Source organism: Pavona decussata, unplaced genomic scaffold, assembly GCF_977016875.1.
Source record: "Pavona decussata unplaced genomic scaffold, jaPavDecu1.1 SCAFFOLD_166, whole genome shotgun sequence".
In the NCBI taxonomy this organism is placed as follows: Eukaryota; Metazoa; Cnidaria; class Anthozoa; order Scleractinia; family Agariciidae; genus Pavona; species Pavona decussata.
The window spans coordinates 975561-991795 of NW_028145577.1; the positions used below are offsets into that span (position 1 = coordinate 975561).

Here is a 16235-nt window from a genome sequence, read left to right on the forward strand (position 1 = left end):
AAACTGCAAAATAATGTAATGTAATCATTGTTAAACGGTTCAAATCCTATCCTTACAAAGCAATAAAAAGAGAAGCTATACTGTCACCAGAGGCACTGAACTGCGCCATACCAAGCCTGAACCAAATGCCACGAACGGCATAACAACGACAGTCGCTGAACAGAAACAACCAAAGGTCAAAGTGACCTTAATTTGAGATCAAAATACAAAACATGCGACAGTTAAGCACATGGCTTTGTTCAGTGACTATCGCACAAATCCTTAAAATCATAAATGGCGTTAAAAAAAAAAGAAAATCCAGCGCTAAAAGAAAATTAACAGGGGCACGGTTCATTTCATAGAGAAAAGGCTGTTCTCTTAAAGATATACCCGTGAGGGCAAAATTTTTATTTAGGCTAAAACACGCACATGAGGCGTACAGGCCTGTTAACTCCATCATTGCCTCACATTCCCAAGGTCTAAATGTTAATTCCCCTTACTGACTGCCATACGTTCTTCAAAGTGTCAGGTATGGTAATCTGATGATATGCCTAGACAAAAAATCCCAGGTGATAAATTCCTTTATTCTCCGTACCACAGGGCGCCCACACAAACTATGTGACCGTTTGTATTTTGAATTTATAGAGGCAATGTATGGGAATATCGAAAATCATCGTATTATCGTACTAGATTGCGATAGATATTCTCATTTAACATCAAAATAAACGTAGTTTACCTTAAATACAAACGGTCACATAGTTTGTGTGGGCGCCCTGTGTCCGTACCTGTCTGCTTGACAGTGTACTGGTCTTGTAAGGAGAAAATGTAGATTAATCACGCTTGCAATTAAATGAAAGGCTTAGTACAAAATAATCCAGTTTTGAAGGCATTATTTATTTATTTCCACTTTGCCCAGCTTCCGTAACTACTGTTTGTTTTCAAAGAGAGACATAAAACTACTACTGTTCTTTATTTTAAAATGAAGTATTTTGTGAACAAAAAGGGCTAGAAAACCTTAAATCATTAATTCTATTGCTTGTGCTAACTCGTGATCCTTTACGCCCGAGCATCACTATACAAACTCTCCTTACTTATCTCCTTATATTTCGTTGAGTACTGATTTGGAGAAATTGGTTAAACATCAACATATTTTATCTCTCGGTAATACATGTCTTCCATTTTCGTTACATTTTTCTTCTATAGTGCACTGATTTGATGAGGAGAAAATTGTTGGTTATCACCATTGGGTTGTAAAGGGTTAATCATGTACCCAAAGGACGCGAAATAACCCCGTTACAAAAGTGCCTAACGAAGTTACCAAAGTGCTCCATTTAGTTACCGAAGTGCCCTAAAAAAGTCCCTGTTACGAAGTTACAAAAGTGCCCTATACTGTTACCAAAGTGCCCTAAAATGTTACGAAAGTGCTCTGTGGTTACAAAAGTGCCCTATAGGTTACGAAAGTGCCCTACCCAGGTTACAAAAGTGCCCGAAAATGTTACAAAAGTACCCGTACCTCTAACTCTCTCTCTCTTTCTCTCTCTCCCTCTCTATCTCGCTCGCTATTTCGATGGTTCCCACATTGCTTCCAGCCGGGATATTGTATCCCAAAAGTACACCACGGGACTTTACGTACAAATCACTGAGTGTTCTGTGGCGACCTGAGCTATCTGGTAAGGCGAAGGACTGAGCAAACATGGTGGCCTGGAATAAGGCGGTGCAATCCCATTCTTTGTACGACTGGTGTGTAGGAACTTTGGTTGTACCACCCTCTGTGGACACAAACAGATTTCTCACAGGAAGGAAGTCACCCCAGAGCTGGAATCCAGGGCGATGTCCAAAGGTGTAGTCCCACATGGTTTTGAAAGTCTGACGTAACGCTTTGGGGAATTCATTTAAAACGAGGGATGAAACCTTGAAGTAATTCAATTCTTCGTCTCTATAAGGCCGCAGCACCATCTCGTATCAACATGTGTTACAAATGATACTCAGGGATCCAACTGGTCTTGAATTAACTAAAACCAATAATACCAGAGAATAAATTGTTACAAATACCCAATTTTTTGGCATTTTAAATTATTTATTCAAACTGACGCGCAAGTCTCGATTCAGACCTTTAAATCACTGGTCCAGCGCCCCTTAGATTGTCTCAAAGCATGCATTCCTAAATGTTACTTTCACCTTGCAAAAAAATTGGCCTTTCTACCCTTCTCGTCAGTCGCTAACAAATGTTGAATATCTGAAGTCAAGTTTATTAAAAATTCGTCTAGTTTAGGTTTGAATTCCAATATCTTTGCGAATGATTTTAATTATTGTTACCTTAAGGTCTCTCACAGCAGTTTCCAGCATTTATATTTTGAGAGATGAGCACTGCCACATTTTATCTGTGGACACACCTATAATGGTATTTAACCCGTATCTAATCATTGGGAAACAAGTCATGGTCATTTTGTGGACTTAATAGCTCACCATGAAAAGCATAACCTGATTAAAAAAACAAAAACCTTTTAAGTACAAGCTACAATAGGTGACAACCATTTATTTATGGCACCGTCAGATCAGCTGCAAGTTTTTCAAAGTTTGAAAAAAGGTTAAAGGAGGGGTTCTTAGCCACCTGTTTTTAACAGGTTATACTGTTGCTATGACAATCTATCAAGTTACCATAATCCCGTTCATCTATTGTCCTGTTGCCGAGACGTGTTTGCGCCCTAACGAAGGTGCCGTTGAAAACCATGACAAGGTCCACTGCGTATTTTGACAAATCATAAGTTTCCTCGCTTTTAGTTCACGTTTCATGTTTCAAGCAAATGTTAGTGAAAGCAATTAACACAACAAAGTGAAGACTAAGATCATTTTGCAAATTCAAGACAATATAAAACCAATCAGCAATTTGTCGGCTCTGTGTGGCACCCATGGCGAGCGTAAAACAAAGAAAGGATCTAAGTGAAAAGGCACCCGATTTGAAAAAAAATCCATAAAGCTATCAAATGTCTGAGAGATAATAACTCTTTAAGTGGAAGTGATGCATAACCGCCCGAAATTGTGCTTGAGACTCGAAGTATAGATTGAAATTAAACTGTAATATTTTGATTGTCTTTATTTGCTGACTAAATCATTGTCCCACTATTTTAAAATACACTAAATTTCTCCAAATTCCCTCTGCTTGCTAAAAAAAAAAAAACAGTCTCGACTGTTTTGTTCCGCGACAGATCAACAGTCACCATACAAAGCCCCGAAACAATTCGGAATAAAACACAGTCATTAACTAAATCGAAATAGCGGAAAGTCGGTCAGCTAAAATTAGCTCTGTGGCTCTTGTTTAGCGCCATGAATTTCATGCAGATTATCGGATGTGCAAATACGTCATAACAAGAGCATTTTCTCATCTTATTTTGGTCTCTAGTGATATGATTTATCGTTAAGAGTGGTCAGGATGGTTTTAGTTAAGAGATTCTTGCCCATAACTCAATACATATACATTTTAATTATTATTCATAGTTCCTAATGTAGCCAATATCAATCTAACAGTGAGTGAAAGTTCCCTTTGTTTCTCAGATCAACGCTAGACAATGTATTTTTTAAAAAAAAAAAAACTAGTGAAAAGTGCATCACAATGTCAGATGAGTAGGTACTGAGATTCCCTGCTTCAATTTTTAAGTTATTTCAGAGTAGTGAAACCACTTAAACGGTACCCAGATGTCCGATGGGAAAGAACATGCTTATACGCGTTGTACAAGGGAGGGGTGGGTAGATCTTACCTTTCGGTAATGTCGTTTAATGAAACAACACACACTGAGAGCCTAGTAAAATAAGCCTGATTATTCAAATCAAATTTGTCCATGTCATTCACAGTTTACTGTAAACAATCAAGTCATCGTTCGATTACACGGGGCCATCTTAAAGTAACTCAGTAATCTTGAAAAACAACTTTCCAGTTGAACTTGTCTTTCAGTTCTTTGCATTAATTTCAATCGTAAAATACCGTTGTTAAACAGTTTCAAAACTTGTCGTAATAACACAGCTCCCGAGGGATGGGCAATTCTCAGTCTAAGTTTGCAAGATAAAGACGAAATTATGTGCTTGTGTAAGCACTTATTTACAAGAGCTTCCGTTTCATTTTGTGCAACAGAATAATTATGTAAAGAGAAACATCTACTCTTTTAGGATTCATACAATTGGGTGCTTAGGACTGTAAAATATTTGCCGGCGAATCGTGCGCGAACCTCAAAGGCCTTCGTTCGAAGACGTGACAGGGCGGAAGCTGCACTGAGTTCTGTCTTGGAGCAATGAAGCCCCACTTTTACTCATTAGAGGATGCAAAACTCCAATTAAACCTTTTGTGACAGCCCTGGGAACCTTCTTTATGTCGCCAAAATGCTGAGTAAGATTCAACTTCAAACATTCGAGGATCTAGCGGCACGGACCAAAGATCAATTTAGCCTTCGTCAAGGACTACGCCAAGGAGTGTTTCTAAATAATTCTATACTAAAACTGGCAAATTGTAACGTCATAAGCCTATAAGCTATAGATACAACATACAATACCTGAATGAAAGGCTTCAGTCTTGAGAAAAATGTTGGGGAACACTACAAACGCCGATTTATTACTCCACCTCAAAGCAAATGGCTTGCAAACTCTTATGAGCAGTACATTCTGAAATTACCGACCAATAATGCAGCGAATTGAAATGCAGCGTGACTCCTTCAGGCAATTTGCGTAATAGTTATAATTAGACCCTTGAGAATAGTACGGTTTCCTTGCGTATCGAAACTGAAAATTCCAAACTATTTATGTCATCGGAAAATTTATAAGTGTCATTTGCGATGGACGCGAGGGTGTGTATAAACAAAATAATAATGAAAACAAATTTTCGCGATACGCCGACGTGGCCAAAAAACCCCTAATACACGGGCTACGTGGCTTCAAAGTACATGTGTTCAATCCAATATGGTTTATAATCTTCACTGATTTTAGCAGCCCTAAGGTTGCTTTACACGTGCGATAAGCAAAAGCACGAGGTGACCTACGCACTGAGGCGCAGTGAATTAAAATTTTAGCGCCAAAATTGTAAATCAAAGATGGCAGACGCCGAGGAAGTGTGTCTTGTGCTTGCGTTATCCCGGTTTACACGGGAAACGCAACGACGCAAACATAAGCGCAGCTACAAGAAAAAGGAACGATTTCCTTTTCTTGTGTTGGCGTTGCCCTCGGTTTACACGTTGGTTTTTTGTGCTTATGCTTGCGTCGTACGTGTAAACAAGCCTCTAGGGCCGATTATTTATATAGATCTGGTTGTAGACTAAATCGAGCTTTAAACGAGAACTCCAGAAATCATGCCCACTGTGTTTAGCTAAGCTTGGTCTTAATTAACGGCATCAGTAGAACATGGTGTAGCCGCAGCTCATGAAGTCTACAACTAACCATGGCTTAGCAAGTCAGTACGGTTATTGTTTTGACTTCACCTTGGTTACCAAGATTGTATGTTCATGCACTACATACATTATCGCATATTTCGTGGTTAAATATGTTTGAAATAAAGTACGGTCAACCAGTTTTAGATGAAGGAAGAAAAATTTTTAATTTTATAACTTTTAGTATATTCAGCTCACGGTTTTCGGACACTGAAAATAAGGGCTACGATAGCACTAGCAAGATCAGGAGAGTAATTTTAGAGCGCTTCGACGCGACTGATCTAAGTGAAAGTAGTTTGAAGGCACTGCAAGGATACAAATAATAATAAAAGTCCCAACAGAAAAAGTGTTTGACGGGCAAGGGAGACAATGAGCACTTGGCTGCAAATACGACAGTGTGGGTATTCTTTACTGGCAAGTGGACTTGTAGACCACGAAACAGTCGTATTTTTCTTTTAGTAATTTTTTTGTCGTTAATCGATCGCAAGCCGCTAAGCGTCTCTCTCCAGTCCCACTCTCTGTTTAAACACTCGCTCCAGACCTTTGGCGTGAAGACCGCACGGATACGAATGACAGACCAATGCAAAATATACGACAGTTTTGCAGTCCACTGGAACTGAAGGTTACCATTTTTAAAGGCAATCAAACAGACCTGCCACTAATTGCTTCCCAAAGGTAAACCGGCTCCGAAAATCTGCGTGGTATGCTTCTAGTTTAACTATTCCCTTCCTGTCTGTTTATTTTTAATTTTTCTAATGTACTGGGTCCGCAGTAATGGCTTGCGCTGTTGCGGGTTCCCTGCCATATTGTGTTCTTATTGTATTCTGTAAGTTGTTGATCATTATTGTAACCTATTATCTGTTGGCGAGATAATAAAATAAAATAAAATAAATTGATTGACTGTATTGACTGAAAGCACTCCGTAAAAACTAAAATCTTAAACTAAGATTTTCCCTTACTTTTTCCGTCTTATGCAACACCATCACCACCTTACATTGAGACGGAAATTATCTTATATTAACACAGGAGATCTTAAATGAAGACTGTTAGAGTCTAAGTTATATATAAGACAAAAAGTCGTCTTAAACATTGTCTTTACAATCGTCTTCACTTGAGAGGCGCTTATCTTAATCCAGGCGTAGTCAATCGATAAACCGGTAATCGATAACAATCAATAGCAATCGATGTCAATCTTCGATTGATATCGATTTCCGATACCACTCGATAGGAATCGATAAAGAAAAAAAGTTGTGAGTTCGATTGATATCGGAAATCGATAAGGATTGGATTGGTTTATCGATTGTTATTGATTATCATTGATTGTTATCGGAAACTATTTTCGCCAATTTCTACAAGTTAAAGATTGACACGATGTATTTTCTATGGTTTTATTGAGTCATTCAATCGTAGATATGCAATGCAAAAATCAACAAGCTGATACTAAAAGAACAAGAGCAATAACAGAATTTATCAATGTTAAGCTTCAGCGCGGTTCAAAGAAGAAGAGGATGTTGCGACCAAAGTAGCGGTGTGCAACCCTCTTGTCTCGCTATTCTCGGTTTTCACTGTCACGCCATTGAAAAAAAAAAATCAAAACCATTCCATGAAAGTCAAGAAATTGACATGGTATAGAGGATAAATAAATAAGGCATCTGTCCAAGTGTCAGGTCTGTGCGGCATTCCTTACTCGAGTTATTTGACAAAATGTTCCACATAAATTTATAGACCTTAGTATGGAGACGCCATGTTTGTGTCCCTCTGAGGGGCACAAACATGGCGGCCGGAAATAGGAAAAAACATCTGGAGTTCACTTTTGCCAGAAAAGATGTTTGTTTGCTCTTGTGAATTTTCGAATGTTTAGATTAATATTTCTTTTCAAACTTAAATTGTTTAGAATGCTGAAAATCACACGAAGAGTCATTTTTAAGATACGGAAAAGCTCTGTCACGGCCGTCCTCCTGATGTCACGCACGATGGAAACTCGGATATTGAAACTGTTCTATTTTCAAAAGGAAGCACGACATCGAGCTAAGAAATTGTGAACAGACATATTTTTGGGTAATCTTTCCTTGAATGAAGGTAAAAATTTTCGGTAGGCCTCCCAGTTTTGAATTCTAGAATTTGGTGACGTCACGTGAAAACCAAGAATAGCAACGCCAGAAATATGAAGCAAAATAAACAAGTACGGCACCTTATGCCAAAAGATGGAAGCGTTCGGGAGGGCTACAATGTCCGTGCATCATGATAGGATCGAGTTGGACTTTTATCTACGCGAGAACCCCATAAAGGAGATGCAAGATACAATCGACAGCGCTGGGATGAATGGCTAAGTTAAAATATTTTAAAACCTTAAACCAAGAAAAACCTGCTGAAATAATAAAATGTTTTACCATTTGAACGCGGGTATCGTATTGTTTACTAAATAGTAACGCCATCTTTGAAGCGAATACTCCTCCAGGGACGCCTTGGGATTAGTGATTGTTATCGATTACTGTCGATTGCTATCGATTATTATCCATTATCTCAATCGATAACAATTGATAATAATTTTTTTCTGTGAGTTCGATTGTTATCGATTACCGATATCAATGGATATCAATCGGTGATTGTTATCGATTGATATCGATGGTATCGATTGATTTCCGATATCGATTTCTATCGATTGACTACGCCTGGCATCTTTCTTTAAGAAAGAGCAATTTTAATTACATTAATCTGAGTCGATGAGGTCCTTATTTTAAGACGCCTAAGCAGGCTATAACATACTGTCATCCTACGTAAGATGTAATACGCCTTAAGCTTGAATTAGGTATGCTTAACAATTTTGCTTAACAATTGTGGTTCACAACAAATGCCATTACAACAATGTTCTATAGAGAAAATCGCTGGCTCAATGCATTCCTTTGGAAAAACCAGACTTAAAACAAGCCGTTTATATTCTTCAAGCAGCGGAGAGTGGAGAATTTACAAGAATTTCGAGACAACAACTTCAATATTCAAATGAGACGATATCTGGACATCAAATACGGTCTAAAACCTCGGCTAAACGTTGTAACTATACACGAACTTAACAGCATGCACTGCACACTCAGCGGAATGAAAATGGAATGAAGAAATTACTGTCGCTTTCTAAACCGCCTGTTTTTTTAATACCAAGATGAGACCTGTAATTCTGCTGCGTCACCGATCAAAGGAATGAGTGTAGTGACAATTCAGACAATCTGCAATGCAAAGTTTATAATTTACGGGACTTTTAAGACCAACAAAACAGTATTTAAATACCGCGGCCCGACCCTCTGTTTTCCTGTGAATTTACGGTAAGCTGATTTGTATAAGTTGTGTCATTTCAGATTTGGTGTAATAAAATACTATGGATTGAAATTTGTTTTGTTTAGTCTCATTACTCCATATATCATGTTCAAGCTCAACAGTATTAAACGCTCCCTGTTTTCGAATGTAGGCTAGTGACCGTTGCAGTTAGATTGAAGATTTATTCCTTGCTTTGAAACTTAAATTGAGATTATAAAACATCGACAATAAGATTGCTCAAATCTTGAGTTAAGATGAAAATATAACTTACCACAGCACTTTGGATCTAAGAAAAAAATTACCTTAATCTAAGACGACATCGTCGTATAAATAAGACGGAAAGTTATCTTATCATAAGATGAATCGTCTTCAAATGAGTTTTACGCCCTGCCTTACCACAGCACCAGAATTAAGTTCAAAAAACGACTTAAAATAAGATTTTAGTTTTTATGGAGCATGCATGCCTAAATATTACTTTGACCTTGCAAAAAAGTTTGGCCTTTCTACCCTTCTCGTCAGTCGCTAACAAATGTTGAATATCTAAAGCGAAGTTAATTAAAAATTCGTCTAGTTTAGGTTTGAATTCCAATATCTTTGCGAATGATTTTAATTATTGTTACCTTAAGGTCTCTCACAGTAGTTTCCAACATTTATATTTTGAGAGATGAACACTGCCACATTTTATCAGTTGATACACCTATAATGGTATTAAACCCGTATCTAATCATTGGGAAACAAGTCATGGTCATTTTGTGGACTTCATAGCTCACCAGGAAAAGCATAACCTGATTAAAAAAACAAAACCTTTTAAATACAAGCTACAATAGGTGACCACCATTTATTTATGGCACCGTCAGATCAGCTGCAAGTTTTTCAAAGTTTAAAAAAGCTTAAAGGAGGGGTTCTTAGCCACCTGTTTTTAACAGGTTATACTGTTGCTATGACAATCTATCAAGTTACCATAATCCCGTTCATCTATTGTCCTGTTGCCGAGACGTGTTTGCGCCCTAACGAAGGTGCCGTTGAAAACCATGACAAGGTCCACTGCGTATTTTGACAAATCATAAGTTTCCTCGCTTTTAGTTCACGTTTCATGTTTCAAGCAAATGTTAGTGAAAGCAATTAACACAACAAAGTGAAGACTAAGATCATTTTGCAAATTCAAGACAATATAAAACCAATCAGCAATTTCTCACAGCATGTCGGCTCTGTGTGGCACCCATGGCGAGCGTAAAACAAAGAAAGGATCTAAGTGAAAAGGCACCCGATTTGAAAAAAAATCCATAAAGCTATCAAATGTCTGAGAGATAATAACTCTTTAAGTGGAAGTGATGCATAACCGCCCGAAATTGTGCTTGAGACTCGAAGTATAGATTGAAATTAAACTATAATATTTTGATTGTCTTTTTTTGCTGACTAAATCATTGTCCCACTATTCTAAAATACACTAAATTTCTAAAAAAATCCCCTCTGCTTGCTAAAAAAAACAGTCTCGACTGTTTTGTTCCGCGACAGATCAACAGTCACCATCCAAAGCCCCGAAACAATTCAAAATACAACACAGTGGTTAAATAAATCGAAATAGCGGAAAGTCGGTCAGCTAAAATTAGCTCTGTGGCTCTTGTTTAGCGCCATGAATTTTATGCTGATTATCGGACGTGCAAATAAGTCATAACAAGAGCATTTTCTCATCTTATTTTGGTCTCTAGTGATACGATTAATTGTTAAGAGTGGTCAGGACGGTTTTAGTTAAGAGATTCTTGCCCATAACTCAATACATATACATTTTAATTATTATTCATAGTTCCTAATGTAGCCAATATCAAACTAAGAGTGAGTGAAAGTTCCCTTTGTTTCTCAGATCAACACCAGACAATGTATTGTTTTTTTTTTCCAAAAACTAGTGAAAAGTGCATCACTATGTCAGATAAGTGGGTACTGAGATTCCCTACTTCAATTTTTAAGTTATTTCAGACTAGTGAAATCTCTTAAACGGGACCCAGATGTCCGATGGGAGTGCACATGCTTATACACGATGTACAAGGGAGGGGTGGGTAGATCTTACCTTTCGGTAATGTCGTTTAATGAAACAACACACACCGAGAGCTTAGAAAAATAAGCCGGATTATTTAAATCGAATTTGTCCGTATCATTCACAGTTAACTGCAAACAATCAAGTCATCGTTCGATTACACGGGGCCATCTTAAAGTAACTCAGTAATCTTGAAAAATAACTATCCAGTTGAACTTGTCTTTCAGTTCTTTGCATTAATTTCAATCGTAACATACCGTTGTTAAACAGTTTCAAAACTTGTCGTTATAACACAGCTCCCGACGGATGAGCAATTCTCAGTCTAAGTTTGCAAGATGAAGACGAAATTATGTGCTCGTGTAAGCACTTATTTACAAGAGCTTCCGTTTCATTTTGTGCAACAGAATAATTACGTAAAGAGAAACACCTACTCTTTTAGGATTCATACAATTGGGTGCTTAGGACTGTAAAATATTTGCCGGCGAATCGTACGCGAACCTCAAAGGCCTTCGTTCGAAGACGTGACAGGGCGGAAGCTGCACTGAGTTCTGTCTTGGAGCAATGAAGCCCCACTTTTACTCATTAGAGGATGCAAAACTCCAATTAAACCTTTTGTGACAGCCCTGGGAACCTTCTTTATGTCGCAAAAATACTGAGTATGATTGAACTTCAAACATTCGAGGATCTAGCAGCACGGACCAAAGATCAGTTTAGCCTTCGTCAAGGACTACGCCAAGGAGTGTTTCTAAATAATTCTATACTAAAACTGGCAAATTGTAACGTCATAAGCCTATAAGCTATAGATACAACATACAATACCTGAATGAAAGGCTTCAGTCTTGAGAAAAATGTTGGGGGACACTACAAACGCCGATTTATTACTCCACCTCAAAGCAAATGGCTTGCAAACTCTTATGAGCAGTACATTCTGAAATTACCGACCAATAATGCAGCGAATTGAAATGCAGCGTGACTCCTTCAGGCAATTTGCGTAATAGTTATAATTAGACCCTTGGGAATAGTGCGGTTTCCTGGCGTATCGAAACTGAAAATTCCAAACTGTTTATGTCATCGGAAAATTTATAAGTGTCATTTGCGATGGACGCGAGGGTGTGTATAAACAAAATAATAATGAAAACAAATTTTCGCGATACGCCGACGTGGCCAAAAAACCCCTAATACACGGGCTACGTGGCTTCAAAGTACATGTGTTCAATCCAATATGGTTTATAATCTTCACTGATTTTAGCAGCCCTAAGGTTGCTTTACACGTGCGATAAGCAAAAGCACGAGGTGACCTACGCACTGAGGCGCAGTGAATTAAAATTTTAGCGCCAAAATTGTAAATCAAAGATGGCGGACGCCGTGAAAGTGTGTCTTGTGCTTGAGCTTGTGTTATCCCGGTTTACACGGGAAACGCAACGACGCAAACATAAGCGCAAAAGGAACGATTTCCTTTTCTTGTGTTGGCGTTGCCCTCGGTTTACACGTTGGTTTTTTGTGCTTATGCTTGCGTCGTACGTGTAAACAAGCCCCTAGGGCCGATTATTTATATAGATCTGGTTGTAGACTAAATCGAGCTTTAAACGAGAACTCCAGAAATTACGCCTACTGTGTTTAGCTAAGCTTGGTCTTAATTAACGGCATCTTTAGAACATGGCGTAGCCGCAGCTCATGAAGTCTACAACTAACCATGGCTTAGCAAGAACGGTTATTGTTTTGACTTCACCTTGGTTACCAAGATTGTATGTTCATGCACTGCATACATTATCGCACATTTCGTGATTAAACATGTTTGAAATAAAGTACGGTCAACAAGTTTTAGATGAAGGGAGAAAAAGTTTTCATTTCTCATCGCAGTATTCAGCTCACGGTTTTCGGACACTGAAAATAAGGGCTACGATAGCACTAGCAAGATCAGGAGAGTAATTTTAGAGCGCTTCGACGCGACTGATCAAAGTAAAAGTAGCTTGAAGGCACTGCAAGGATGCAAATAATAATAAAAGTCTCAACAGAAAAAGTGTTTGACGGGCAAGGGAGACAATGAGCACTTGGCTACAAATACGACAGTGTGGGTACTCTTCACTGGCAACTGGAATTGTAGACCACAAAACAGTCGTATTTTTCTTTTATTAATTTTTTTTGTTAGTCGATGGCGAGCCGTTAAGCGTCTCTCTTCATTCCCACTGTCTGTTTAAACACTCGCTCCAGACCTTTCGTGTGAAGACCGCACGGATACGAATGACAGACCAATGCAAAATATACGACAGTTTTGCAGTCCACTGGAACTGAAGGTTAACTTTTTTTAAAGGCAATCAACCACATTTGCTACTGATTGCTCGGGATCTGCTTCAGTCTAGTTTGAACGTTTTCCTCCCTGTCTGTTTATTTCAAATTTTTCTAATGTACTGGGTCCGCAGTAATTGGCTTGCGCTGTTGCGGTTTCCCTGCCATATTGTGTTCTTATTGAATTCAGTAAGTTGTTGATCATTATTGTAACCTATTATCTGTTGGCGAAGCAAATTAAATTAACTTAAATGAAATGAAATGAAATGAAATCAAAGTAAATAATTACACCCATTTTGAAATCACTGGTGATCCTTGCAATCTGATTGGCTCTCAACAGTGCGACCTATTCCCAATTTCACCATTTGTTGCTCTAAATCGCATCCTTTCTTTAGCCCATCAAAATGGAAATGAAGTAACAAAAAAGAATATTAATATTGACAATGTTACTCTGTGATTTTAAAACAGGTGTAATAAAGTGGTAATTCAACTTTTTGTCGTGCAATTTTGGTCTGAAATCATACTTGTGACTTCAAATCAAACTCGCGCTGCGCGCTCGTTTCGATTTTGAAATCACGCGTATGGTTTTAAACCAAAATGTACTCCACTCAGTTCAATTACCATTATAAATAAATGTTGTTTAAATAAGCAGTGGCATCTCGGAAAAACCCCCTAGGCGTAGGTCTCAACAATGATTTCTTTAATCTCGGTTTGAAACAATCGTTACTTATGGACAACAGAATAATTACGTAAAGAGAAACACCTACTCTTTTAGGATTCATACAATTGGGTGCTTAGGACTGTAAAATATTTTCCGGCGAATTGTGCGCGAACCTCAAAGGCCTTCGTTCGAAGACGTGACAGGGCGGAAGCTGCACTGAGTTGTGTCTTGGAGCAATGAAGCCCCACTCTTCCTCATTAGAGGATGCAAAACTCCAATTAAACCTTTGGTGACAGCCCTGGGAACCTTCTTTATGTCGCAAAAATACTGAGTAAGATTTAACTTCAAACATTCGAGGATCTAGCAGCACGGACCAAAGATCAGTTTAGCCTTCGTGCAATTTTGGTCTGAAATCGTACTTGTGTCTTCAAATCAAACTCGTTTCGATTTTGAAATCACGCGTATGGTTTCAAACCAAAATGTACTCCACTCAGTTCAATTACCATTAAAAATAAATGTTGTTTAAATAAGCAGTGGCATCTCGGGAAAACCCCTAGGCGTAGGTCTCAACAATGATTTCTTTAATCTCGGTTTTAAACAATCGTTACTTATGGACATCCAGTGGAAAAAGCAAACTAGGCCTACCCTTTAGCAATGTTAGTAATGGCCTGTTATGTTACTTTTACGTGCAGGAATTTTAATCTTCTGGGAAATGCTCATATTTGATACGCATTCAAGTTGGCCGGCTTGAATGTTTGGTACTTGACTGTTGCTTTGGGGGCGCATAAATGAAAGAAAAGGGGAAAATTATGAGGATGAGTAGACACAATTGTCGTATGAAGGGGTCCCACTTCTCTGCGATCAGAGGAGAGGGAAGGAAAATCACAGGTTGATCGCGAAGCCGCCTCTGCTCTTTTCTTTGTTAAAGCTGAGTCGTTGTGTTTAATTACCATTCAACTCCAAAAGTCAAACCTCCGTCTCATGGTTTCATGTTTCTACAAGACAGAGTTTTTTTAAACGTACGTACACTGAAAGGCGGTGAGACCGGTATGTACAGAAAACCAACAACTTTCTTACTAATCTTAAAGGAAACCTCCACTGATGAAATAAGTTTACGTTAAATTGTTAAAACTACAATCTTAATTTACATTTTGTTGGAAAAAATGGAAATAATATTTCTGTGTTGGACACAACATGAGTTGATTATCGCTCATTTTCGCTTTTAAATTTCCTGGGCGCCGTTAAGTTGGATTTCATGACGTAATACGGTTGTTCAGTCGTTTTACACAAATGCACTTCTGCTCACTGACAATAGCGTCCGCCGTATGACGGTACAAAATCTAAAATGGCGGCGCGCGGGAAATTTAAAAGCGAAAATAGACGATAATCGTATCTAATTTTTAGCACACTTGAATGTTATTTCTACTTTTCAAACTAAACTTTAGAACTTAGACGTTACCAACAATGTAACAACATAGTTTGCTGTCAAAGTGGAGGTTCCCCGTATATACATCTTATCATGGACTGGCCCGCAGCTAGGAATAGCGACATTCAGCCTGCGTTGCAGGCGCCAGAAAGTTGGAGGAAACACGAAAATCGGGCTTCGCACGCGAAACGAGGGGAGCGTGCTCCCGTCACCTCTCTCGTGAGACCGATTCCCTTCTATCCACCCCCTACTACACAGGCCACGAGAAACTAGGCGGCCATGTAGTCGCGCATTACTTAGTGGAAGAAAATAACAGGTATGATATTCAAAATTAAGGCGAAGTAAAATTGAGGAATGGTTAGAATAAAAGATAAGTACAGTAGGTTTAAAAAGCAATAAACAAATAGAGTTCACAGTTTGCGCCCGGACGGCAGTTTTACTTTCCCCTCATTGCTTAATCTCTGGGGAGTTTTATTTCATGCTACTAGTTGATATCAAGAGAGGATGATGTTGATATTAAGGACGGTGCCTACTATTGTTACTGCGCATACGTTCTGTGCATCTGGAGATACTCGGGTTTCCTATGGGTGGTGCCTACTAATACACGAATATGTTTGCGCGGTTAAAACTATACGGAGAAAGCAGAACTTAGTAAATGCTTTTGGTATCTCATAAGAAAATTGGGGGTAACCATGCATTTTTCAGAGATAATTAAGCTTCAATTTAGGAAAAAATCCCATACATTGCTTTATATTTTGGCGCTTTTTAGAGATATTATTGCTTAGTTATCTCTGAAAAATGCGTGGTAACCCCCAATTTTCTTTTTGGATTCCAATTGCCCTTGCTAAGATCTGCTTTTCCCGCATAGTCATAAACCGGACAAAAATACTTCGGTATTAGTAGGCACCGTCCTTAATTAGTAATTAATTTGTATTCTTTACATCAGGTCTTATCTTTAACACGGTTTTGAAGCACGATCAAAGTCGGACCCATTTGACAAAATATGAAAGGTTCCGATGAGGAGCCGCCCTTCATTTCCCTTAATTACGAATGGATTTTTTTCCCAGAGTGCAAAGACTCCAAGCTAAATGTGACAGCCATCTGATGAACGCCATTTGAAAACCTGAGCTTTCA

The 16235-nt window shown here is 38.5% G+C and overlaps 1 protein-coding gene and 1 long non-coding RNA gene across 3 annotated transcripts in view; both read right to left on the reverse strand.

The window, feature by feature from the left end:
- LOC146464288 (uncharacterized) overlaps positions 1 to 16235 on the reverse strand; it is a 221212-nt gene that overhangs the window by 187411 nt on the left and 17566 nt on the right. The window lies entirely within an intron of this gene.
- Positions 853 to 11653, reverse strand: LOC146464302 (uncharacterized). 2 transcript variants are annotated; one of them, XM_085129982.1, is made up of 2 exons: positions 11548 to 11653; positions 853 to 1991 (listed from the first exon to the last, which is right to left on the reverse strand). In XM_085129982.1, the coding sequence occupies exon 2, from the start codon at positions 1933 to 1935 to the stop codon at positions 1495 to 1497; it is 441 nt and encodes a 146-aa protein (XP_084986108.1). In that variant the 5' UTR covers positions 1936 to 1991; positions 11548 to 11653; the 3' UTR covers positions 853 to 1494. The 2 variants fall into 2 exon arrangements, with proteins under 2 accessions (XP_084986108.1, XP_084986107.1); XM_085129981.1 differs by lacking the exon at positions 11548 to 11653 and adding an exon at positions 4521 to 4639.